The sequence below is a fragment of the Alosa pseudoharengus genome, unplaced genomic scaffold (genome assembly GCF_046254945.1).
Source record: "Alosa pseudoharengus isolate Yale_2024_CS ecotype anadromous, Long Island Sound unplaced genomic scaffold, YU_APseudo_1.1 YU_APseudo_1.1_scf_22, whole genome shotgun sequence".
NCBI classification, from domain to species: Eukaryota; Metazoa; Chordata; class Actinopteri; order Clupeiformes; family Clupeidae; genus Alosa; species Alosa pseudoharengus.
This window is the reverse complement of record NW_027468680.1, coordinates 1,351,702-1,376,701: the sequence shown is the minus strand read 5'-3', so window position 1 is coordinate 1,376,701 and position 25,000 is coordinate 1,351,702. Positions and strand designations below refer to the sequence as shown.

General features: G+C 44.6%; 2 protein-coding genes across 4 annotated transcripts in view; both read left to right on the top strand.

Annotated features, from left to right (window-relative positions):
• Nucleotides 1-8,899, top strand: part of LOC143139602 (endoribonuclease LACTB2-like) — an 18,480-nt gene extending 9,581 nt beyond the window's left edge. The window contains exons 5-7 of one of the 2 annotated variants that reach the window (XM_076300178.1): nucleotides 1,566-1,714; nucleotides 2,853-2,940; nucleotides 8,318-8,899. In XM_076300178.1, coding sequence (XP_076156293.1) covers nucleotides 1,566-1,714; nucleotides 2,853-2,940; nucleotides 8,318-8,346 — 266 coding nt within the window. In that variant the 3' untranslated portion in view covers nucleotides 8,347-8,899. The remainder of the gene's footprint in view (nucleotides 1-1,565; nucleotides 1,715-2,852; nucleotides 2,941-8,317) is intronic. The other variant, XM_076300179.1, reaches the window with a different exon arrangement.
• Nucleotides 8,900-13,694: 4,795 nt separating this feature from the next.
• Nucleotides 13,695-25,000, top strand: part of LOC143139607 (solute carrier organic anion transporter family member 5A1-like) — a 29,698-nt gene continuing 18,392 nt past the window's right edge. The window contains exons 1-3 of one of the 2 annotated variants that reach the window (XM_076300186.1): nucleotides 13,695-15,736; nucleotides 22,199-22,331; nucleotides 22,800-22,996. In XM_076300186.1, coding sequence (XP_076156301.1) covers nucleotides 14,752-15,736; nucleotides 22,199-22,331; nucleotides 22,800-22,996 — 1,315 coding nt within the window. In that variant the 5' untranslated portion in view covers nucleotides 13,695-14,751. The remainder of the gene's footprint in view (nucleotides 15,737-22,198; nucleotides 22,332-22,799; nucleotides 22,997-25,000) is intronic. The other variant, XM_076300185.1, reaches the window with a different exon arrangement.

The following is a 25,000-nucleotide window of genomic DNA, read 5'->3' as shown; positions in this document are numbered from 1 at the left end:
TTTGATGCCTTCAGTGAGAATCTACAATGTAAATAGTCATGAAAATAAAGAAAACGCATTGAAATGAGAAGGCCTGTACTGTACGTCAACCATCACGATGGACAATGATATCGTCTATCGGCACAACCCTAACACACACACACACACACATATATAAACATACACACACACAAATGTGAGCAGGCATGGCAAAACCAGGCTCAAGTCGCAGAGACGCAAGTCGCTAAAAACGACTTTGAAGGTTTTTTTTTTCAAAATTAGTTATTTTCGTTTTTCTGCAGAATGTGCAAGTTGAAGTCCTAAAGAAGCAATTCCATGTTTCAGATAACAGCATTGGTTGCTTTAAAAGTGTATATTTTGTCTTTGAAAATGGTTAAGTTTCAGGAAGTAAACCAGCGTTTGAATTAGGCGTGACTATTAGTGCTCTTTTGTTTTGTCGGCCAATCAGCTGTATGCTAGAAGTAACCTCATGGCTACTTACTGAACCAGCATGCTGTTTGTTTACAATTGGAATGGAGATGGACAAAGCACAGCGGATTGCAGATGAGCTGAATCTGATGATGAAGGCGACTGCATTACATTGGAGAACATCCCTAATCTAGAGCTGACCTTAGCCAAAGATAATCACAACGAGGAAGAATCTCTCGGTCTGGCAGCAGAGGAGCTAGATCATATGATATCAGATGCTATCTCCACAGTTACATTTGACGGGGATAAAGTTTGTGTGTTAGAAACTTTATCCATTGCTACTAGCTAACGTAGGCCTACTGTCGTTAGCTATTGGCACCATAGGCTACTAGCCAAATCCCATTACAGATAGTTGCGGTGGGCAATTAATTTGAATAATGCGAGAATGTCTTGTTTTGACTGATGGCAGGGTGCCTTGCATCGTGTGTGCATTCAAATTAGCAGGGTTTGCAAACGTGATCTCATGTTTGTTTAGTTCGCGTTTTAGACTATTTTATCCATTGCTAAACCTGCTAAATCCATTGCCAACCTGGTGCCTTGCACTGGGTGTTCATTCAAAATAACATGGTTTGCAAACTTGATCTCATGTTTGTTTTAGACTACTTTATCCATTGCTACTAGCTGGTTCTGTAACCCATTACAGATAGTTTTGTTGGGTCATTAGCACTGCAGGCTGACAAATCAGTGACCGTGACAGGGGGGAGGGTTGATCTTAATGTCATGTAAATGAGGACCATTGTGTTCCCCTCCCATGGATTGAGGAAGAAAGTAGTCAAATTGAAAAGCCTGATTTCTCAGCTTGTAGCTTTGAGATGTGTATACTTTAAAATGGCTACAACTTATTCAAATATTATCAGATCTCCATGAGTGAGACATCATTGGATAGCTTTGAAAAAGTGAATAACTCAAAATGTCTCTGGGGAGACATGTGCCTGGTTTTGCCATGCCTGGTCACATATATAAACACACACACACATATAAACACACACACACACACACACACACACACACATATAAACACACACACACACACACCTGCATGGCTAAGCGTGGTCACTACACATACTACTGGACACCAAAGTTGTGTGTGTGTGCAGGCCATGGGCCAGTGGTGGTGAACGCTGCCTCTAAGATCAGAGAGTACATCACTCACAGAGAGCTGCGGGAACAGCAGATACTACGAGTCCTTCAGGAGAAGCCCACACACACACACACCGCCGCCGAGCTGGTCAAGATCGTCTACAAGGTGAACACACACACACACACACACACACACACACACACCGCCGCCGAGCTGGTCAAGATCGTCTACAAGGTGAACACACACACACACACACACCGCCGAGCTGGTCAAGATCGTCTACAAGGTGAACACACACACACACACACACCGCCGAGCTGGTCAAGATCGTCTACAAGGTGAACACACACACACACACACACACACACACACCGCCGCCGAGCTGGTCAAGATCGTCTACAAGGTGAACACACACACACACACACCGCCGAGCTGGTCAAGATCGTCTACAAGGTGAACACACACACACACACACACACACACACGGCTGCCGAGCTGGTCAAGATCGTCTACAAGGTGAACACACACACACACACCGCCGAGCTGGTCAAGATCGTCTACAAGGTGAACACACACACACACACACACACACACACACACACGGCTGCCGAGCTGGTCAAGATCGTCTACAAGGTACAAGGTGAACACACACACACACACACACACACACACACACGGCTGCCGAGCTGGTCAAGATCGTCTACAAGGTGAACACACACACACACACACACACACACACACACGGCTGCCGAGCTGGTCAAGATCGTCTACAAGGTACAAGGTGAACACACACACACACACACACACACACGGCTGCCGAGCTGGTCAAGATCGTCTACAAGGTGAACACACACACACACACACACACACACCGCCGAGCTGGTCAAGATCGTCTACAAGGTGAACACACACACACACACACACACACACACACACACACACACACACAGCCGCTGAACTGGTCAAGATTGTCTACAAGGTGAAAACACACACACACACACACACCACTCCACGTTAAAGTGTTCAAGATCAGCCACAAGTGTGTGTGTTTGAGTTTGTTTCATCATGTTGGTGTGTGTGAGTCTATTTCTTTGTGTGTGTGTGTTGTGAGTAAGAACATGCTTTCTGTGTTGAGCTGTGTGTTGGGATGGTGTGTTCATGTGTTAATATATTCTCTGTGTGTGCGTGTGTGTGTGCGTGTGCGTGAGCATGCGTGCGCATGTGCGTGTGTGTGTGTGAGTGTGCGTGCGTGCGTGCGTATGTGTGTGTGCGTGCGTATGTGTGTGTGCGTGTGTGTGTGTAGGACACACCGGAGCACCTTCACAGGGCAGCAGAGGTCAATCTGACTCACCATCTGAAGAAGCTTCAGAAGGAAGGACACATCACTGCAGGTACACACACACTTACATACACACACACACTTACACACACACACACACTTACATACACACACACACACTTACACACACACACACACTTACATACACACACACACGCACATACACACACACACACACACACACGTACACACACATCACTGCAGGTACACACACACACATACACACACACACACACACACACACACACTTACATACACACACACACACATACACACACACACACACACACACACACACACACATACACACACACACACACACACACACTTACATACACACACACACACTTACATACACACACACACTTACACACACAAACACACACTTACATACACACACACACTTACACACACACACACACACTTACATACACATCACTGCAGGTACACACACATCACTGTAGATACACATACACACAGGGGTGGAACGGTACATGAATTCGTATTGGACCGAAACGGTACAGGCGCAGGGTTTGGTGCATGAGTTTACAATACACTGTATAAAAATACATAAAACTTGTGTGCGAATTAATTAATGTAATGCGGAGTTACTGTTAAATATGAGAGTTACAAGAGTTCTTTAGCGACACCTGTAGCCCCGCCTTATCTCTGAAGCTCTATGTTTTTTTGTCAGGTCGATGGTCGAGTCAGTCAGAGATAGCAGCACTAAGCGAGTGGTGGCGACCCACAAGAGTTAGAGGATCCGCTGTTCTCTTTAAGATCGCAAGTTTAAGAACTTCAGTTACAGTAGTACAGGCGAGAGAGTGGTGGATAAGATGAAACTGTGTCGGCGTTGTTCAGCAGTTGTTGGGTATGTGAATGGAAATATCGAACATGCTACACATATCCGATGCCATCACCCAGATGTACCAATCACTGGAACGAGACAAAAAAAAACTTCCCCTACAGCGCTTCACCAGCCTTTAGATACACATACAAATAGGGCCAAAAGTTGAAGGTCTTGCCTAAGTTTTTTTTTTTTTTAAATCATTATTCTATGTAATTTGCACTTTCAGAAATAAGACATGCTGTATGCCTATTTTCAGTTTTATAGCTGATTGTCTTATTTTGTTTACAAGTTACAGATGAAGTCTGGGTACACACACTTGTTTACTGTTTACATCTTGCACACTTCAGGCTGTTGCAGATAGCTCAGAGGACAGACTGTATGACACTAGGTGCTACAGCCTGAGACATGCACAATAAAAAATTGCTTTCTGCATTTTTGTTCTGCTTTTCCCTCCATTGTACCGAACTTGTACCAAACCGTGATGTCCGAACCGAGGTATGAACCGAACCGTGACTTCTGTGTACCGTTCCACCCCTAATACACACACACACACGTACACACACAAACACACTTACATACACACACACACTTACACACACATCACTGCAGGTACACACACACACATACTTACACACATACACACATCACTGCAGGTACACACACACACACACACACACTCATCACTGCTGGTACACACGCTGGTACACACACACACACACACACACACACACACACTCATCACTGCTGGTACACACACACACACACACACACACACACACACACACACACATCACTGCAGGTTCACACACACACACACACACACAAACACACGGAATTGTTTTCTGAAACTGCAAAATATCAACAGGGAACGTTTCGCTGAACTGCCCCCGTGTGGGCGCAATCGCAATCTCTAATTTACGCACGTGTGCCTGTGGAGGGAAAATTCCAATATGTGAATATGCAAAATAGGAAAGACACAAGCGCCAGTGCACAAAGTCAATAGAGCTGGAGTGCAAGATGGAGCTGGAGTGCAAGACGGAGCCCTTTATAGTGTTAATTTCCTCAGACGAGACGAGCCCTTTATAGTGTTAATTTCCTCAGACGAGACGAGCCCTTTATAGTGTTAATTTCCTCAGACTAGACGAGAGGAAATATGTTCGTCAACGACCTTTTTTTTTCATGACTAAGACGAGACGATGACGAGACGGCAGTAATGTCCTGAAACACTGACTAAGACTATCTTAAGATGCATTATTGTTGACGAAAAAAGACGAGACTAAAATGTTTTGCATGAAATAAAAACTAAGATAAAATCTCTCTTCATTTTCGTCTACAAAATGAAAAGACAGAATATCTAGCTGTTACGTTTTCAAAATATTCCGAATGAGTTCATACGCAACAGCTTTCCTGTAGGCTAGTCTACGTGCTGTTGCTGCAAACCTGTGGCTGCAACACGAAACTACATGGAACACTGGAGATTTATGCCAGAGTTAGCAAGCTAACTACCTAAGCTTTATGCCACAATGCTACATACCCAGAAGTTGAAGCTTCTCTCATACAAATTAACATCCCCCAGAATGTCCATACGAAAATGTTCATCATGTAATGTCAACTATTTAACTAGTTAGACTGATGATGCAAAGTTTGCTAGCAAGTAAGCTAATATGGAAAGTTCGCTAGCAAGTTAGCTATGGCTAAGATGGAGAGTGTTTGGGGAATGTGTTGTGTTTGGGCGAATATCGCCATCTAGCGAGGCGGAGTAAAACATTAATACTTTGGCCTATGACAGTGTTTCTCAAACTTTTTCAGTTTCAGGACCACTTAACTAACCCTAGCTAAAAAAAAAAAGATTAGACTTACTTTAACAGTAGCCTATAATTATTCTACACAATAGGCCTACTCACTGAACCACCTTGCTTATTGTCTTTGCACTTTGCTTATTGTGTGGATTCATACTGTATGATTTAAACTGGCATATTTTACTTACATAGACAGTGTTGCAGAACTGTTTTAACATACAAGTTGGTTCAATATTGCAAACAACTCATATATATTATATTTTACCACGTCTGCTCGCGGACTACTTGGGATATCTTGCGGACCACCAGTGATCCCCGGACCACACTTTGAGAAACACTGGTCTACGAATATGACAGTGGTCCATTCAAATCTTTTACTGTCTATGGTCAAATCCCAGCCGAGCTATAACTGTAGCTCGACTTACCTGTGCATGTAAACATACTGACTGACAAAAAATCAGAATGAGTAATTATAACAGACGAGTAGCCCTGTGGACACACAATATTGTTGGAAAATTGAGATGTGTGAAACACTATTTGACTCAAATGGTAATCAGAAATAATTTTTTATAAAAAAAAGACTAAAATGTGTTGACTAAAACTGACTAAGACTAAGATACCTTTAGTTTTCTTTTGACTAAAACTAGACTAAAATGACGAGACTTTTAGTCGACTCAAACTTGACCAACAAAAATGACATTTGAATGACTAAATATGACAAAGACTAAAAAGGACATTTCGTCACAAGACTAAGACTAAGACTAAATTAAAAATAGGTGACAAAATGAACACTACTTTTAACACCATCCAACCCCTCAGACTGGGAGACAAGCTCTTGCAGATGGGTGTGGACGCTCACCTGGTAAACTGGATTACAGATTACCTGACCGAGCGACCACAATTCGTCAGACTGAAGAACTGTCTCTCTGACACTGTGATCAGCAGCACCGGAGCGCCACAGGGAACTGTGCTCTCTCCAGTCCTGTTCACCCTGTACACATCTGACTTCTGCTACAACACCGAGTCATGCCACATGCAGAAGTTTTCTGATGATACTGCAATTGTGGGGTGTATCAGGGACAAGCAAGAGGAGGAGTACAGGAGCCTGGTGGAGGACTTTGTGCAATGGTGCAAACTCAATCATCTTCAACTCAACACTTCAAAGACCAAGGAGATGGTGGTGGATTTCCGCAGGTTTGCTGCCACTGTTAAAAAAAAATTTCTAGCGGAAACACTGGATACTGTGCAGAGTTGGAAAGTTAGGTCAACTTGGAAACTGTTTCTCGTAGTTGAGTTGCCTGATGGTAAGGTACAGCCGTAGCTTACACCTGCAGGAGCGCTTGCTTGGGCGCCTGTGTTGCGTAATGCACTTTGCTCCTCTCATCTATACGACGCAGTTCCCATTTCTCCAAACCATACATAATTACAAGGACAAATATTGCTACACGAGGGAAATCAGTGTGGTGTCCGATATGATAAAACAGGTATAAATCTAGCGAACACATTTCCACGAATCACGGATGTGTTGATGAAATAAATTAGGAAATATTAGAGGACTTAATGAGACAAACTGCATGCCGATTCCATTTAACCCAAATGCCCCAGCAGCAGCACGGGAGATGCCATTTAACCCAAATGCCCCAGCAGCAGCACGGGAGATGCCATTTAACCCAAATGCCCCAGCAGCAGCACGGGAGATGCCATTTAACCCAAATGCCCCAGCAGCAGCACGGGAGATGCCATTTAACCCAAATGCCCCAACAGCAGCACGGGAGATGCCATTTAACCCAAATGCCCCAGCAGCAGCACGGGAGAGGAGAGCTTATCTGACAGATCTGCATTGTCTATAGTGAGGTAATGTTAGATTACATTGCAAAAATATCACCATGCATTCATAACCTCGTGATTCAGTGAGAGTGATCCCAAAACATCGGAAAGTGACATTTCTGTATTACATTTTGTCAAGAGGAAAAATCAATAGCAAACTGTACCCAACTGACTATAGTGTGAACCGTTCCTGGCTGCGCCTGGCAAATCCGCCATCATAATAGCAATCCGCTATGGAACAAGCGTGCCTGTTGTTAAAGGGAATGTGAGATGACGCTCACATTGGTTGGTTTATTGCACGTTACGCCCAAACCACACCCATGAATAATGTAGCTACTACAGGCCACCCCATTTTAGATTTGCGTCGGGCGCAACAGTCATTATCCCGCCGGTAAAATAGAAACAGCGCACAGATCCGCCCACAAAGCGATTTGCGCAAAGTCAATTGCGCTAAAGTGCAAGATAGAGCCCTTAGGCTACGTGGTTATAAGTCATTCTCACCAGTGCTTCTAAATATTTGTTTCACTCGCACGCCATAATGTTTAGAGAGTGAAATGGATGCACTGTAGAGTCCGGAGATAAGCATCATCTGATCGGCCTTTAGAGAGTGCTCCGATCGGAGTTAAGCATCATCTGATCGGCCTTCAGAGAGTACATGCGGGGTGTGTGTTAGGGATGCTCCGATCAAACTATTTTGAGTGAATATCGGCTGATAATGATTGGCCGATCGATCGGAGCATCCCTAACACACACACACAGACACACGCATGCACACACTCATACATCAATGTAGATACAAACACACATTCTCTGTGCTCACACACACACACACTTCCTCTCTCATAACTCTCTCTCTCACCACCCCTCTCTTTCCTTCTCTCTCTCTCCCTCTTCTCTCTCTCTCTCCCTCTTTCTTTCTCTCTCTCTCTCTCTCTCCCTCTCTCTCTCTCCAGTGGAGTGCAGGTGGAAGAGTAATCTCTGATCAGAGCGCTGGATGCTGGACAGATGAAACGACTGAACGATGTGCACATGTGGGCAAAGGAATGAACACATTAATGAACAAACATGAATTAACACATTAATGAACAAACATGAATGAACACATGAATGAGTAAACATGAAACATGAATGAGTAAACATGAATGAACACATGAATGAACACATGAATGAACAAACATGAATGAACACATGAATGAACACATGAACGAACACATTAATGAGTAAACATGAATAAACACATGAATGAACACATGAATGAGTAAACATGAATGAACACATGAAACATGAATGAGTAAACATGAAACATGCATGAGTAAACATGAATGAACACATGAATGAGTAAACATGAAACATGAATGAGTAAACATGAATGAACACATGAAACATGAATGAGTAAACATGAATAAACACATGAATGAACACATTAATGAACAAACATGAATGAACACATTAATGAGTAAACATGTGCGCAAAGGAATGAACATGAGAGCATTAACTGACATCATCTTGATCTATTAAACCTATATTTGATATATGTTGACAGTTAATAAATGTATTGATTTAAAATGGTGATGGACTTTGTCCCATTTTGTTGTTAGGCTCCAACAGCTCTTTCGGTTACTATTAAGCTACATTAGGCTCCAGCTGTTCCTATTAAGCTACATTAGGCTCCAACAGCTCTGTTACTATTGAGCTACATTAGGCTCCAACAGCTCTGTTACTATTAAGCTACATTAGGCTCCAACTGTTCCTATTGAGCTACATTAGGCGCTACATTAGGCTCCAACAGCTCTCTGTTACTATTAAGCTACATTAGGCTCCAACAGCTCTGTTACTATTAAGCTACACTAGGCTCCAACGGCTCCAACTGTTCCTATTGAGCTACATTAGGCGCTACATTAGGCTCCAACAGCTCTCTGTTACTATTAAGCTACACTAGGCTCCAACAGCTCTCTGTTACTATTAAGCTACATTAGGCTCCAACAGCTCTGTTACTATTAAGCTACATTAGGCTCCAACAGCTCTGTTACTATTAAGCTACACTAGGCTCCAACGGCTCTTTCTGTTACTATTAAGCTACATTAGGCTCCAACAGCTCTGTTACTATTAAGCTACATTAGGCTCCAACTGCTCTTTCTGTTACTATTAAGCTACATTAGGCTCCAATTGTTACTATTAAGCTACACTAGGCTCCAATTGTTACTATTAAGCTACACTAGGCTCCAACAGCCCTGTTACTATTGAGCTACATTAGGCTCCAACTGCTCTTTAAGCTACATTAGGCTCCAACTGCTCTTTAAGCGACATTAGGCTCCAACTGTTACTATTGAGCTACAGGCTCCAACAGCTCTGTTACTATTAAGCTACATTAGGCTCCAACTGTTCCTATTAAGCTACATTAGGCTCCAACAGCTCTTTCTGTTCCTATTAAGCTACATTAGGCTCCAACAGCTCTGTTAATTGACCTCTCCAGAATAAGTCCCGCCTCCGTAACTTCCGTATCCATCCAACTTCCGGGCGTGGATTGTCTATGGGGAATAACATGGCGTTTCGATATATCATACCGGTAAAACATCTGTAGGTAGCGAAGTTGAAAAAGCTGGTGGGCAGATTGGCCTACACACTTCTGCCATCTAGTTTCCACTGGATTTTTTGATTGTCGGTGCCGTTTAAGTAGTATACTATAGACTATACTACTTAAACGGCACCGAAAATCAAAAAACGCCATGTTATTTCCGATAGACAATCCACGCCCGGAAGTTGGATGGATACGGAAGTTAGCAGGCGGGACTTATTCTGGAGAGGTCTATTTTTTGGCAGTTAATTTGATCTTTTGAAGGTAGCCAGTTTCCTTGTGTAATTTTTTGGGGGATTATAAAAATGATATATTTTTGGAAACCTTACAGGATGAAGAATCAGAAAATCTTTAATTCCAAATTTTCCAGGGTCAATATGGCAGCCATCTTGGATTTTCAAAATGGGGACCTTTAAATGCTATTTTCTCAATCTCACAACCTTTAAATGCTAATTTCTCAATCTCACATCTCCAAAATTATCTAGGATTGAATTTCCAGCAGTGAAATTGTTATGTTGAGTGGCAAGAAATCCAATGGTGCTGATGTCAAATAGATGTAGATCAGTGTTTCTCAAACTTTTTCAGACCAAGGACCACTTAATCAATAAAAAAAGCCTCACGGACCTACTTCAATAGTAAATTACACAATAGGCCTACTCACTGAACCACTTTTATTGTATTTGCACCTTGCTTATTGTGTCAGAGAATTCATATGATTTAAACTGGCATGGCTTATGTCAGTGTTTCTCAAACTTTTTTTCTGGGGACCCACTTTTTAAAAATGACAGACTATCGCGACCCAACTCATGACTGTGGTAGTTAACAAACTAGATCAGTGGTTCTCAAACTTTTTCTTTCATTCCCCACTTTAATCAAGGGGGCATTCTTGAGCCCCACCTGTCCCTCATCGCTCTAAGAAAGTGGTAGGTCAAGCTTAAAATTGTCAAATTTATTGAAATAATGACAAGTTCTAAATATATCCTAAATATATCCCCCTGCAGATATAATAATAAATAAATACATAACACACATATATCTGTTTTCCAGCAACATATTAGGAAGCATAGGCCATTTTACAGCATTGTACAATATATTCAATGAAATACCAACATGCTGCATTAAATGGATCCATAATCCAGTCATACTGAGCACTGCTGGTTGGGAAATATTTTTGAAATAAACTTTGCAGGGATGTGATGTAGGCCTACTGTTACATTGGATCACAAGAGTGGCTCCCAATCAGACGTTTCAGCGATTTCGCTCAGAAATCTCAAAGGCATAGGCTGCTGTCGCGATCGAGGCGCCTGTCCCATACTCAAGTGTTTTTGGTGAATGCAGTAATCTTATTTGCTAGGTGAGGTAGGTGCTTGTCTTTGCCTTGTAACTGGACATTTAACTCAAATGTATTGCTAAGATATATCAAATATATCGCTAAGATAGGCCAGCTTCGTCAAGAAATGTTCATTAGTGAACGTGCTTGCAGATTTAAACATGCGCTCTTCCTCCAAGAAGAGGCGACTCGGAGCTCAAACACGCGCGACAGCACTTTACCTCGGGAAAGCCACCTTGCATCGCTGTGAAACAGTACAGCTTTTTGGTCAGCTGCCATCTCTTCGCAAAGTGTGGAGAATAGACGCGCTTTTAAGGGCCGGGTTTTGATGAAATTCACCACTCTCACAACAACGTTCAAAATCTCATGTAGGTCGGGACTAACTAAGCTGCCTTGACACGAGCGCTTCCCTGTGAATAACCATTGCGCATCGGGTGCTACCTGGGCCCAGGTTACAGATATATATATATATATAAAAAAAAAAAACTCCTGTTTTTCACGTCAGTTCGCGCCCCACCTGGCATGTCTCCGCGACCCAGTAGTGGGTCGCGACCCACAGTTTGAGAAACGCTGGCTTATGTAACGGATGCCAGCTAGCTTAGCTGTGCTTGTGGAACATTGGTAAACCTCACTCCCCGACGCCTCAAGATTGCTGCTGTCATGCGAGCCAGTAGCCTGGGCTATTGGCTCAATTGTTCCGAGGTGCTGCTGTTCGCGGGTTCGAGTCCGGGCGTGTGCAGGGCTGAATCGCGCAGGTTCAACACAACGCAGGTTACACTTACATAGGCAGTGTTGCAGAAATGTTTGGATTTACATGCAAGTTGGTTCAATATTGCAAATAACTCATCTATTTTATATTTTACAATGTCTACTCACGGACCACTTGGGCTAGCTTGCGGACCACCAGTGGTCCCCGGACCACACTTTGAGAAACACTGATGTGGATGTTGAAATGTAGCCCCCCCCCCCACACACACACAAACACAGGTGCACCCACCCCCTCACACCATGCCCTCCACACACACGCCATACTCCCTTCCCCCCCACACACGTACACCCCACTCCACACACACCTCATTACCCCCCCCCCCCACTCACACACACACCCTATTATTACACCCCCCCCACACACACACACACAATCATTACCCCTCCCCAATACACACATACACCAGTACACTATACACCCCCCCCCCACACACACACACAATCATTACCCCTCCCCAACACACACATACATCAGTACACCATACAACACCCCCCCACACACAAACTCACGAGAACACATGCACACAGAAGCACACACACTAGAAAATTCCATGGCTTCCTGTTCTGGTATCGTCACATCAGTCCGACCTTGCAATGCTGTGCAGATCTGGCTAAATCTTTCGCCACAACCATGCCTTCGGTTTAGCCCGATTCGATCGAATGTGCCCGCTGATCTGACGATACCATACCAGGAAGCCGTGGAATTTCCTACCTACAGATACAGTGCATATGGATAGTATTCTGTGCAACTTCCTGTCTGTAATGCGTCCCTTTAAGCGTAACAAGCTGGGCATGCTGCCATGGGCCGCCAGTCTCCGGCAAACCCCTTTGGTATGCTAGAGTTGTAAATATTCAGTAAGCAAAGAGTGAACTTTTTCTGGGGAAATAACCTGGTGAATTCAAACTGCCTCAGGTGGCCTGAGGTTCTTTACTCTTTGAAACATTACATTTTTAAAACTATGCTCTTTGGTAGATTGAACTTTAAAATATAAAACCTCTTAAATTGTCTCCACTTTTTTTCTTTCTAAAGTGAACTGTCCTATGTAAGACATCTTAAGTTTCTTTTGTAAATGTGGCTTCATGGAGCTGTCACTCCCCGATGTGAGTCGCTACCGGATGTGAGTCGCGCATGCGTCACTTTGCTACTTTGCCACTACCTGTGCTGTTAGCCACAGAATAATGACATTAGCCTACACAGCAGTAATGTATTATTTAGCGTAAGGCATCACATTTTCACGGCATGATCTCTAATGTCAGTTCTAGATTAGAGGCTGAAGTAGCCTGCTAGCGAGAGACTTCTGTAATATCAATAAAAATTATGAAGTTTGTTCACTGCTGGCAAGTAAGTAAGCAATCAAGCACAACAAAGGCTGTCACTTGAATGGCGTTTGCTAACGTTAGCAACCAAACAATCTTAGATAGCTAAAACGTTTTTGAAACAGAAAAGTGAATTATTTTATGGATTTCAGTCGGATCCCTTGGCGTTATGCCGTAAAACCTATCAATCTGAGCATGCGTGACTCACATCGGGTAGCGACTCACATCGGGGAGTGACAGAGCCATTGGGGGAAAAAAATGATCATTAAACCGGAAACCGGAAGTGCATTTTTTTTCTTTTCAACTCGTTAAGCAGCTGTCTGTGTGCGCGGAGCGAATCGCAGGTCCGCATCTTCTGTCGCGTTAGCATGCGCCCTCGACTAGCAGTTAGCCGGCTCCCTACAAGTAAACAAGGATGCGTCCTCCCTCCCCAATAACAAGGACCTTTCGGTGGCACGGTGCTTTTCTCTGTCTGCTACCGGTGTGGTTGCTGGGAAATCAAAAATGACCAGTCCAACAATATTGAAAATACATCCGCTGTCAACTCAGTTGAAAATGATGCTATTTTGACGCGTAAGCGCACTGTTTTATTTTTTTTTAATTATTATTAGGCGCTAGCTAGCTAGCGACATGGCTAGCCGCTTTGCTGCAGTGATGGTGTTTTTAATGTTTTAAGTGAAGCTCGTGTAGTGGAACTTATTCATAAATATGTCAACCTTTTGTTGAAAATACGCACTATTTCATTTTTTCTTTTTGATGACCGTACCGAATGTGTCAATTTTTACAAGAGTAAATATGAGTTTGTCTTTGTATTTTTAATGCCATCCTAATCCGTTATTTGCAATAACGTTAGCTAGATAATCTCTCTGTCCCGTTAGCCGTTTTAGCTGCCACTGTTGTCCGGGCACTGGTAGTTTTGTTACCAGGCAGACGGAGCCGTTTCCGAGTCAGATAACAGTAGACTTTGCGGAGGACCGTTCGCGGAGGACATCAACCGACTGTCCGAGCAGGTGTCTCTTCGACCCCCACTGCGCAGTCCGCCAGCTGCCTCTTATGTTCTGACCCTTACGCTGCGATGTTTTGATAGAGGATAGCTCGGGACCAGCGGCACCGTACAGATGGAGCGGGTGGATGTTTGAGTTAGGAGATGCCGCAGCGGCCGCGAGGACCCCTGAAATCAGCTGTGAGCACGCGGTGAGCGAGATAAAGAGACGCTTCTCTCGAGAGGGAGATAAAGACAGTCAGGCCTCCCGCTCGCTCGTGCTGTTCAGGGACTGCTGCATTGTTGCCGCGTGGTGTTAATTTTCTGGCGACATCACCGAAAAAAACGAGCTGTCAAGCAAAGAGTGGTTTCTTTTCTACCCCCTTCACTGACACCCAACTCTGTCCCGGTTGTCATGGAGCCGTGTGCGCGTGGCGGCGGCGGCAGCACGTTGCAGCAGCTGCGCGAGGATGCGGCACTCGCGCTCGCTCTCACTCACACGCACACCACCCTGAAGTCCAAGAGTCTCCCGGCCCTGAACGAGAGCGGCAGCGCCCAGCGCGCCGACCCACCGAGCTCCGATCCGACCGCTCCGGCTCCCGCGCCAGAGACCTCCCCCTCAGACTGCAGCCTGGTGGGCCTGAGCGGCTCACCCACACACACCCCCGCCGCCACCAGCGCGCACACACACTCACACACACACACACACACTCCGTCCCTCAGCAGCGCGTGGTGGGGAGCGCTGGCGGAACGCCGGCGCCGGATGTGGCACACCTTCGCCTCGGACGCGCGCTGCTTCCTGGTGTGCATGAGCTACCTGACGCTGGTCCAGTCTCTGCTGGTGTCGGGCTACCTGAGCAGCGTCGTCACGACGATGGAGCGCCGCTTCCGGCTGCGCAGCGCGGAGTCCGGCCTGCTGGTCAGCTGCTTCGACTGCGGCAGCCTGCTGGTCGTGGTCTTCATCAGCTACTTCGGGGGGCGTGGCCACAGGCCGCGCTGGCTGGCGGCGGGGGCGGTCCTTATCGCGCTGGGCGCCGCCCTCTTCACGCTGCCGCACTTCCTGGCGCCGGCCTATCAGCTGGAGGAGCCGGGCAACAGCTCCGCCCTGGGGGAGGGGCTCTGCGAGGCGGCCGGGTCCGACACACACTCCGTCACACACACACACACGGTGCTGCAGGCCGCAGAGCTCAACGGCAGCAGCGGCGGCGTTGTGGGCGTGGCCAGGGGAGCTAGGGCGCAGGTGTGCCGGCGGGATTGGGAGGGGCGGGAACACAAGCTCTACGTGACGCTATTCGTCGTTGCTCAGCTGCTGGTGGGCATGGGTTCCACCCCCATCTACACGCTCGGACCCACCTACCTGGACGACAACGTCAAGAAGGAGAACGCCTCACTCTACCTGGGTAAGAGAGTGTGTGTGTGTGTGTGTGCGTGTGTGTGTATGTGTGAGAACGCCTCACTCTACCTGGGTAAGAGAGTGTGTGTGTGTGTGTGTGCGTGTGTGTGTATGTGTGAGAACGCCTCACTCTACCTGGGTAAGAGAGTGTGTGTGTGTGTGTGTGCGTGTGTGTGTATGTGTGAGAACGCCTCACTCTACCTGGGTAAGAGAGTGTGTGTGTGTGTGTGTGTGCGTGTGTGTGTATGTGTGAGAACGCCTCACTCTACCTGGGTAAGAGAGTGTGTGTGTGTGTGCGTGTGTTTGTGTGTGTGTGTGTGTGTATGTGTGAGAACGCCTCACTCTACCTGGGTAAGAGAGTGTGTGTGTGTGTGTGTGCGTGTGTGTGTATGTGTGAGAACGCCTCACTCTACCTGGGTAAGAGAGTGTGTGTGTGTGTGTGTGCGTGTGTGTGTATGTGTGAGAACGCCTCACTCTACCTGGGTAAGAGAGTGTGTGTGTGTGTGCGTGTGTGCGTGTGTGTGTGTATGTGTGAGAACGCCTCACTCTACCTGGGTAAGAGAGTGTGTGTGTGTGTGTGTGCGTGTGTGTGTATGTGTGAGAACGCCTCACTCTACCTGGGTAAGAGAGTGTGTGTGTGTGTGTGTGTGCGTGTGTGTGTATGTGTGAGAACGCCTCACTCTACCTGGGTAAGAGAGTGTGTGTGTGTGTGCGTGTGTGCGTGTGTGTGTATGTGTGAGAACGCCTCACTCTACCTGGGTAAGAGAGTGTTTGTGTGTGTGTTTGTGTTTGTGTGTGTGTGTGTGTGCGTGTGTGTGTGTGTGTGTATGTGTGAGAACGCCTCACTCTACCTGGGTAAGAGAGTGTGTTTGTGTGTGTGTGTGTGTGTGTTTGTGTTTGTGTGTGTGTGTGTGTATGTGTGAGAACGCCTCACTCTACCTGGGTAAGAGAGTGTGTTTGTGTGTGTGTGTGTGTGTGTGTGTGTGTGAGAGAGAATGCCTGAGAGAGAGTGTGTGTGTGTGTGTGAGTGCCTCACTCTACCTGGGTAAGAGAGTGTGTGTGTGTGTTTACATCACTCTATTACGTGTGTGTGTTTATAACATTCTACGTGTGTGTGTGTGTGCACGTCACGTGAACAACATTGTGGATGTGTGTATGTGTGTTCATAACATTCTACGTGTGTGTGTAGAATGCCTTGTTCGACCTAGATCTGGTGTGCATCCGAGAATCTGTGTTATAAGGATGGTTGTGTGTAGTATAGTAGTATTGAAGTGTGTGTGTGTGTTGTAAGGATGTCTGTGTGTAGAGGTCGACCCATATGGGTTTTTCTACGGCCGGTGCCCATATTTAGAAATCAGGATTAGCCGAGGGCTGATGTGCTGCAGATTTGTTTTGCCTGTTTTCTCCCCTCTGTTTGCAGGACAAAATGGAACACTAATAACTAAATACTAAATAACTAATCAAATGGAACACTAATAACTAAATACTAAATAACTAATCAAACGGAACACTAATAACTAAATACTAAATAACTAATCAAATGGAACACTAATAACTAAATACTAAATAACTAATCAAATGGAACACTAATAACTAAATACTAAATAAAATGGAACACTAATAACTAAATACTAAATAACTAATAAAATGGAACACTAATAACTAAATACTAAATAACTAATAAAATGGAACACTAATAACTAAATACTAAATAACTAATAAAATGGAACACTAATAACTACATACTAAATAACTAAGAACTAAACTAATTTAGTATTTAACTGTTGTGGGTTGTGTTTCTACAACATGCACAAAACGTTCAAGCAGTGACATGTGGTTTAGCCTAATGCTAATGGGTTTTAATGTGAAGTGAGTCAGACAGAAGATGGCCTGACTTTAGTTCCTGAATCCTGTCCCTGGGTTAGGGGTGCAGATGCCAGATGGCCTGGCTGCCCCCACTACTAAAACAAAATCTAGAGGAAACACTGCTGTTAGTAGCCTACACTTTATATAAACACACACACACACAGCACACATCTAACTAAATCACTGCTGCGTGTTTCGTGGGTCGACTGCACACATCTAACTAAATCACTGCTGCGTGTGTCTGTTTTGGGTGGGTGGGTGCCGGGGGGTCATTTTTTTACTCTGGTGCAGCTTTTTGTTAATGCAGAGAAGTGTTAATGCAGAGGAGCTATTTGTTAATGCATGTGTTCATGCAGAGGAGTACTGTGTGTGTGTGAGTGTGAGTGAGGGTGTGTGTGTTAATGCAGAGGAGTACTGTGTGTGTGAGGGTGTGTGTGTTAATGCAGAGGAGTACTGTGTGAGTGTGAGTGAGGGTGTGTGTGTCAATGCAGAGGAGTATGCTGTGTGAGTGTGAGGGGTGTGGTGTGTCATGTTATGCTGCTGTTGACCTATATGTGGTGGGTCTGAGGATTGTTCTAACAGTTATACTGAGAACTAAGAAAACCACACACACACTACCCCACACACTCACACTTGCATTCAATACACACACACACACACACACACACACAGACAGACACACACACACACTACATGCACACACACACACATATACGTAAGGGATAATGGACTCCACGGTGGTCTGTTCACAGAAGTTAATGCACGGTGGTCGAGGTTGTAAAACGGTCCCAACGCGAAGCGGAGGGCCGTTTAAACCTCGTAAGACCTCGTTAGACCACAGACTACCGTGGAGTCCATTATCCCGCTTATTCCACTGTTGCCACTAGGGCTGGGCGATAAAACGATAGCGATATGTATCGCAATAGACATGTAATCGATATCAATAAAAAATGCGTTCGATAGAACATTCGATAATTAAAAGCACACCTCCCGTCTTACGTTGTCCATAAATAAATAGGCTAAATATATCTTGCATTGTAGCTAGTATGTGCAACTCTACCAGAGTAGGCGATAGATGTAGGCCTTCCTTAACACAGACTCTCAATGAGTCCTTGCCCCTTGCATTCTGTCTCTCTCTCTCTCTCTCTCTCTCTCTCTCTCCCTCTCAACAGGCGCAACCCTCCTCAGCATGCACATGTAATCCAAACATTCACAATCGTGCAAGATGACTGGCTAAATTGCTATTAAATCCGGTTAGCATCATCAGCACGCTGCACGAATTTGTTCAAAACTGTTGCGTTCAAATTGACTGCTAAGTTAATCATCTCAATCCCGATGCAAATGGAAAAGTATTTTCCAAGACTCAAACGGGCCTGTCCCAAGAAGAAAAAGTATTAATTTGAAACTTAAACACACGTGGGGAAACTGAACAGTCTAACCAGTAGACTATGATAAACTAGCAAATTAAGCTACTTTGTTTACAATATTTACAGGCTTCAACCAGTGCTGCTTTTCATTCAGACTTATGTGCACATTTATTTATTTGATTGTTTTTCATGATTGTGTTGCTATTTCTTTTCCCTGTTTGCTTTGATTGATAACAGAGGTGATTAAAATCAGAGGAAGGTTAAGTTTAAGTTTAAAATAAAAGTGTTTAAATTGAAAATATGTTTTCTTCCGGTCCTTATCTGAAATAGATTTTTTTTAAAAATCAATAATTATCGATATCGACTGATATGAAATACTTATATCGTGATACAGTTTTTAGCCATATCGCCCAGCCTTAGTTGCCACTTGCGTTGTGTTCATTTCCTGTTACAATTTAAACGTTTTAATCGCTAAAACTGTCTTGTTTGTAGAACTACTTTCTTCCGACACATATCAACTAATTTCTCAACTAACTTGCAGGACAAACTGCCGTTACTAGTTCTAAATGGATGGTTGCTACGGCCAAAAGCCAGTCGTTAGTTCTATCTCTCCCGTTGTCAAGCGGGCGTATCCCAAGATTCTGATGAACTTTAGCTTTGAAACATTGCTATTTACTTAGCCTGCTGTCATCCATCTAGCTAAAAGCCACCTCCGTCATATGCTACAATGTTACTATGTTCTGAACGTCTGCATTTTACAGCTCGGAATGCAACGTGACAGTTCATTTAAACTTCACAACGAGTTCGGCGAATTAAAGTGTGATACGGCCAAAAAAATGGATCTACTTCATAGGTGTGCAAAATAACATACGGTTAATGGTCGTTCTAAATTACGTAGGACAATGGGAAATTCAACCAAGCAGTGGAATAAATGCACATACACGCATGCATACACAGACACTTGCAGACAGAATTCAGACCCTTAACTTTTTATTCTTGTTTATCTACATGTACACTGGATGATTTTGAGTTAATTGTCTTAAAAAGGAAAATCTGAAACATTACATTGACCTTTTAGGGCCAACGCACACACACCAACACACACACACACCAACACACACACACCAACGCACACACCAACATGCACACACCAACGCACACACCAAGGCACACACACAAACGCACAGACCAACACACACACCAACGCATACACCAAAACACACACCGGCGCTGATGCACACACCAACTCACTAACCAACACACTAACCAACACACACACCAACACACACGATTACGATTCAATAACGAAGTATTCAAATTACTAAATATGTTTAGCTACTAATAATTATACAGATTATGAAAATTCTATACATTATTAACTAAATACACTTTATATATAAATTTCAAAATATATGAAGTAGAAACATATGGCATAAGCCATCATTTTCCGTGTGTGTTTGTGTGTGTGGAGAGAGTCAGGCAGAATCTAGGATGGCCACTGGTGTATGATCACACTACAGTGTAGGGCTGTAACGATATACGATTCGAAACCGAAATCGCGACATTCATATCCACGATACTGTGTCGCGGTGTGAAAAGGCAGAATCGCGACACACCCTTTCTAGTGTTTCACGCAGTGCTTTGCAGATAGGCGGCCGCAAAAGCAACCCACAGCTCCCGCTTTACTTATCGGTAGCCTACGTTGTCCAAAAACAAATAAATAAATAAATAATAATTTCATACCTCTCCTTGATTTCATTGTAGACTATGTGTGCAACTTTACCAAACAGTATAGAAGTAAACCCCCTCTCCTTGCCCCGCTCTCTCTCGCGCTCCCTCCCTCTCACTCTCCCTCCATCTCCTGCTCAATGAACACGCGCGACTTAAATAAAACATTCACAATCGTGAAAGCAAGGACGCATAGACGACTAGCTAAATTACTATTAAATCCGCTTAGCATCATTAGCATGCTGCACATATTTGTTTAAAACTCTTGCATTGAAGTTGACTGATCATCTCAATACCAACGTTTCTCAAAAGGGCCTGTCCCAAGGAGAACAAGTATTACCTTGAAACTTAAACACACATGGGGAAACTGAACAGTCCAATCTGTAGACTATGATAGGCTAAGCTAGCCAACTATGCTACTTTGTTTACAATATTTCCAGGCTTCAACCAGACAGCTGAATTAAAGAGGTAGAGTTGTAATAAAAAATAGTAGGCCTAGGCTATAGCCTAGGCTATAGGCTAATCTGCATAAAGTGTGCTGTCATAAATATCAGTCATTCAGAAAAATATTTTTTATATCAGGATATAAAATAATAGATATATTATATTGTAATCCTCTGGTGTTGTAATCTAAAGGAGGCTATTAAAATGTTATTTAATAAAATGTCTAGCCCCCCCCCCCCCCAAAAAAAAAAACAAAGAAAAAAAAAACTAATCGAGATTCGTATCGAACCGTGGGTCAAAAATCGTGATACAAACCGAATCGTAAGGTTGGTGTATCGTTACAGCCCTACTACAGTGTATTCAATATTACTGATGCCAATGACGTCACTGATGACGCCCTCCCCCCAAATTGTGTAAATCCCTAAGATGAACCTAAGATGTTTGTTGTAACTGTGTGTGTGTGTGTGTGTAAATTAGATGTTTGGTGGGTAACACTTGACTTTAGGCTTCTACATTAGAGTGACATGACACCGTCATAACTCTAGACCTAACTTGTCATGATAAAAGCCGAATGACACTTAAAGAGGCGAGTGACAGATAAATTATGTCATAAACGTTTATATCTTGTTTATAATGTTTATGACACGTTCATGACAGTGTCACGTCACTCTTATGTAGATAACTTCAAGTAAAGTGTAACCGTTTGGTTTAACTGTGTGTGTGTGTGTAAATTGTGTGTACTGCATGTGTGTGTTAATAATGTGAGTGCTGTGTGTGTGTGTACGTATTTGTTAATAATGTGTGTGTGCGTGTGTGTGCTAACTGTGAGTGTGTGAGCTAACTGTGTGTGTGTGTGTGAGTGTGAGTGTGTGTGTGTGTGTGTGTGTGTGTGTGTGTGTGCTAACTGTGAGTGTGTGAGCTAACTGTGTGAGTGTGTGTGTGTGTGTGGTGCACGTGAGTGTGTGTGCTAACTGTGAGTGTGTGTGTGTGGTGCACGTGAGCTAACTGTGTGTGTGTGTGTGTGTGGTGCACGTGTGCTAACTGTGTGTGTGTGTGTGTTTCAGCGATCATGTATGTGATGGGGGCCCTGGGGCCAGCTGCTGGCTATCTGCTGGGAGGAGTCATGATCGGCTACTACGTCCACCCCTACACACACGTCACCATCGACCAGAACGACCCGCGCTTCATAGGCAACTGGTAACACACACACACACACACACACACACACACACACACACACACACACACACACACACACACACACGTCACCATCGACCAGAACGACCCACATAGGCAACTGGTAACACACACACACACACACACACACACACACACACACACACACGTCACCATCGACCACAACGACCCGCGCTTCATAGGCAACTGGTAACACACACACACACACACACACGTCACCATCGACCAAAACGACCCGCGCTTCATAGGCAACTGGTAACACACACTCACACACACACACACACACACACACACACACACACTGGTCACCATCGACCAGAACGACCTTCGTTTCATAGGCAACTGGTAACACACACATACACACACACACACACTGGTCATATGTAGGTGGTGATACACACTCTCTGTCACACACTGGTCACACACACACACACTGGTCATGTGTTGGTCTCCCTGGTCCTGCCCCAGGTGGAGTGGGTTCCTGATGTGTTCGGTTGCCATGGCGCTGGTTATCGTGCCGATGCTGGCCTTCCCTCAGAAGCTGCCCCCCCGCCACAAGCGCCGCCGCAAGAAGCAGGCCCTGCACGCCGCGCACGATGATGATGTCATGAAGGAGAAGAAGCAGGGCCAGCAGACCTCAATGGGCTTCGGCAAGGACCTAAAAGGTGTGTGTGTGTGTGTGTGTGTGTGTGTGTGTCTGTCTGTCTTTGTTTTATGTGTGTGTGTGTTTGTGTTTGTATATATATGTGTGTGTTTGAGGTCTGTTGTGTGTTGGTGATTTTAATGTTCTCTGCATACTATGTAGGGGTGGAACGGTACACAGAAGTCACGTTCGGTTCATAAATGCAGAAGGCATACATTTTTTTTTATTGTGCATGTCTCAGGCTGTAGGGCCTACTAACTACCTAGTGATAAAATCTCTCCCCTGATCTAACTGCAACAGCCTGAAGTGTGCAGATGTAAACAGAAAACAAGTACCCCACATCATCTGCAGACTCAATCTGTAACTTGTAAACAAAATAAGACAATCAGCGATAAAACTGAAAATAGGCCTACAGCATCTCTTATTTATGAAAGTGCAAATTACATATAATAATGATTTTTAAAAATCCACTTAGGCAAGACTTTCAACATCCGTGTTTGGTTGTATATGGAAGGGTCTACAGTTTGCCTCAATATTTTTCAGTGTGCATACAGTAATAATCTACTAACTGTGAAAATGTCACACTATTTTGCTTTCTTTAAAAAAAAAAATGAAATTGCTCCTTTCGTTTCATAAACAGATTAGCCTAACTAAACGTCATGACAAAATCATTTTAAGCGCTAGGTTTTGGCCCTATTTGTATGTGTATCTAAAGGCTGGTAAGAAATGCAGGGAGACGTTTTTTGTCTCGTTCCAGTGATTGGTAGACCTACATCTGAGTGATGGAGTCGTATGTGCGTTAGCATGTTCAGTGTATTTCCACTCACATACCCAACAACTAATGAAACAATGCCGACACAGTCTTATCCAGCACTCTCTCGCCTGTACTACTGTAACTGACTGGAAAACCGACGTTTTCCCCAAACTTGCGATCTTAGAGACCTCTCTTGTGTGTCGCCACCACTCACCATACCGTCCTTAGTGCTGCTGCTGACTCACTCGTCATACCCATCCTTAGTGCTGCTGCTGCTGACTCACTCACCATACCATCCTTAGTGCTGCTGCTGACTCACTCGTCATACCCATCCTTAGTGCTGCTGCTGACTCACTCACCATACCGTCCTTAGTGCTGCTGCTGACTCACTCGTCATACCCATCCTTAGTGCTGCTGCTGCTGCTGACTCACTCATCATACCCATCCTTAGTGCTGCTGCTGACTCACTCATCATACCCATCCTTAGTGCTGCTGCTGACTCACTCATCATACCCATCCTTAGTGCTGCTGCTGACTCACTCATCATACCCATCCTTAGTGCTGCTGCTGCTGCTGACTCACTCATCATACCCATCCTTAGTGCTGCTGCTGACTCACTCATCATACCCATCCTTAGTGCTGCTGCTGACTCACTCATCATACCCATCCTTAGTGCTGCTGCTGACTCACTCATCATACCCATCCTTAGTGCTGCTGCTGCTGCTGACTCACTCATCATACCCATCCTTAGTGCTGCTGCTGACTCACTCATCATACCCATCCTTAGTGCTGCTGCTGCTGACTCACTCGTCATACCCATCCTTAGTGCTGCTGCTGACTGACTCACTCATCATACCCATCCTTAGTGCTGCTGTCTCTGACTGACTGACTCATCATACCCATCCTTAGTGCTGCTGCTGCTGACTCACTCATCATACCCATCCTTAGTGCTGCTGCTGTCTCTGACTGATCCCACTCGACCGTCGACCTGACAAAAAACGGTAACGTATGTAGGCGGACCTCGGCTACCTATGAGCCAATGAGAGCTTCACAGAGCTAAAGCCGGACTACAGATTAGGTGTCCCTAATGAACTCACGTATCGATACAGTAGTTCCGCATTGCATTCATTAATTTGTTTTTATACCGTGTATTCTCCGTGTAAATTCATGCACTGAACCGTGACGCCCGCACTGTTTCGGTTCCATACGAATACATGTACCGTTACACCCCTAATACTGTGTGTGCGTGTGTGTGTGGCCGTGTATGTGCGT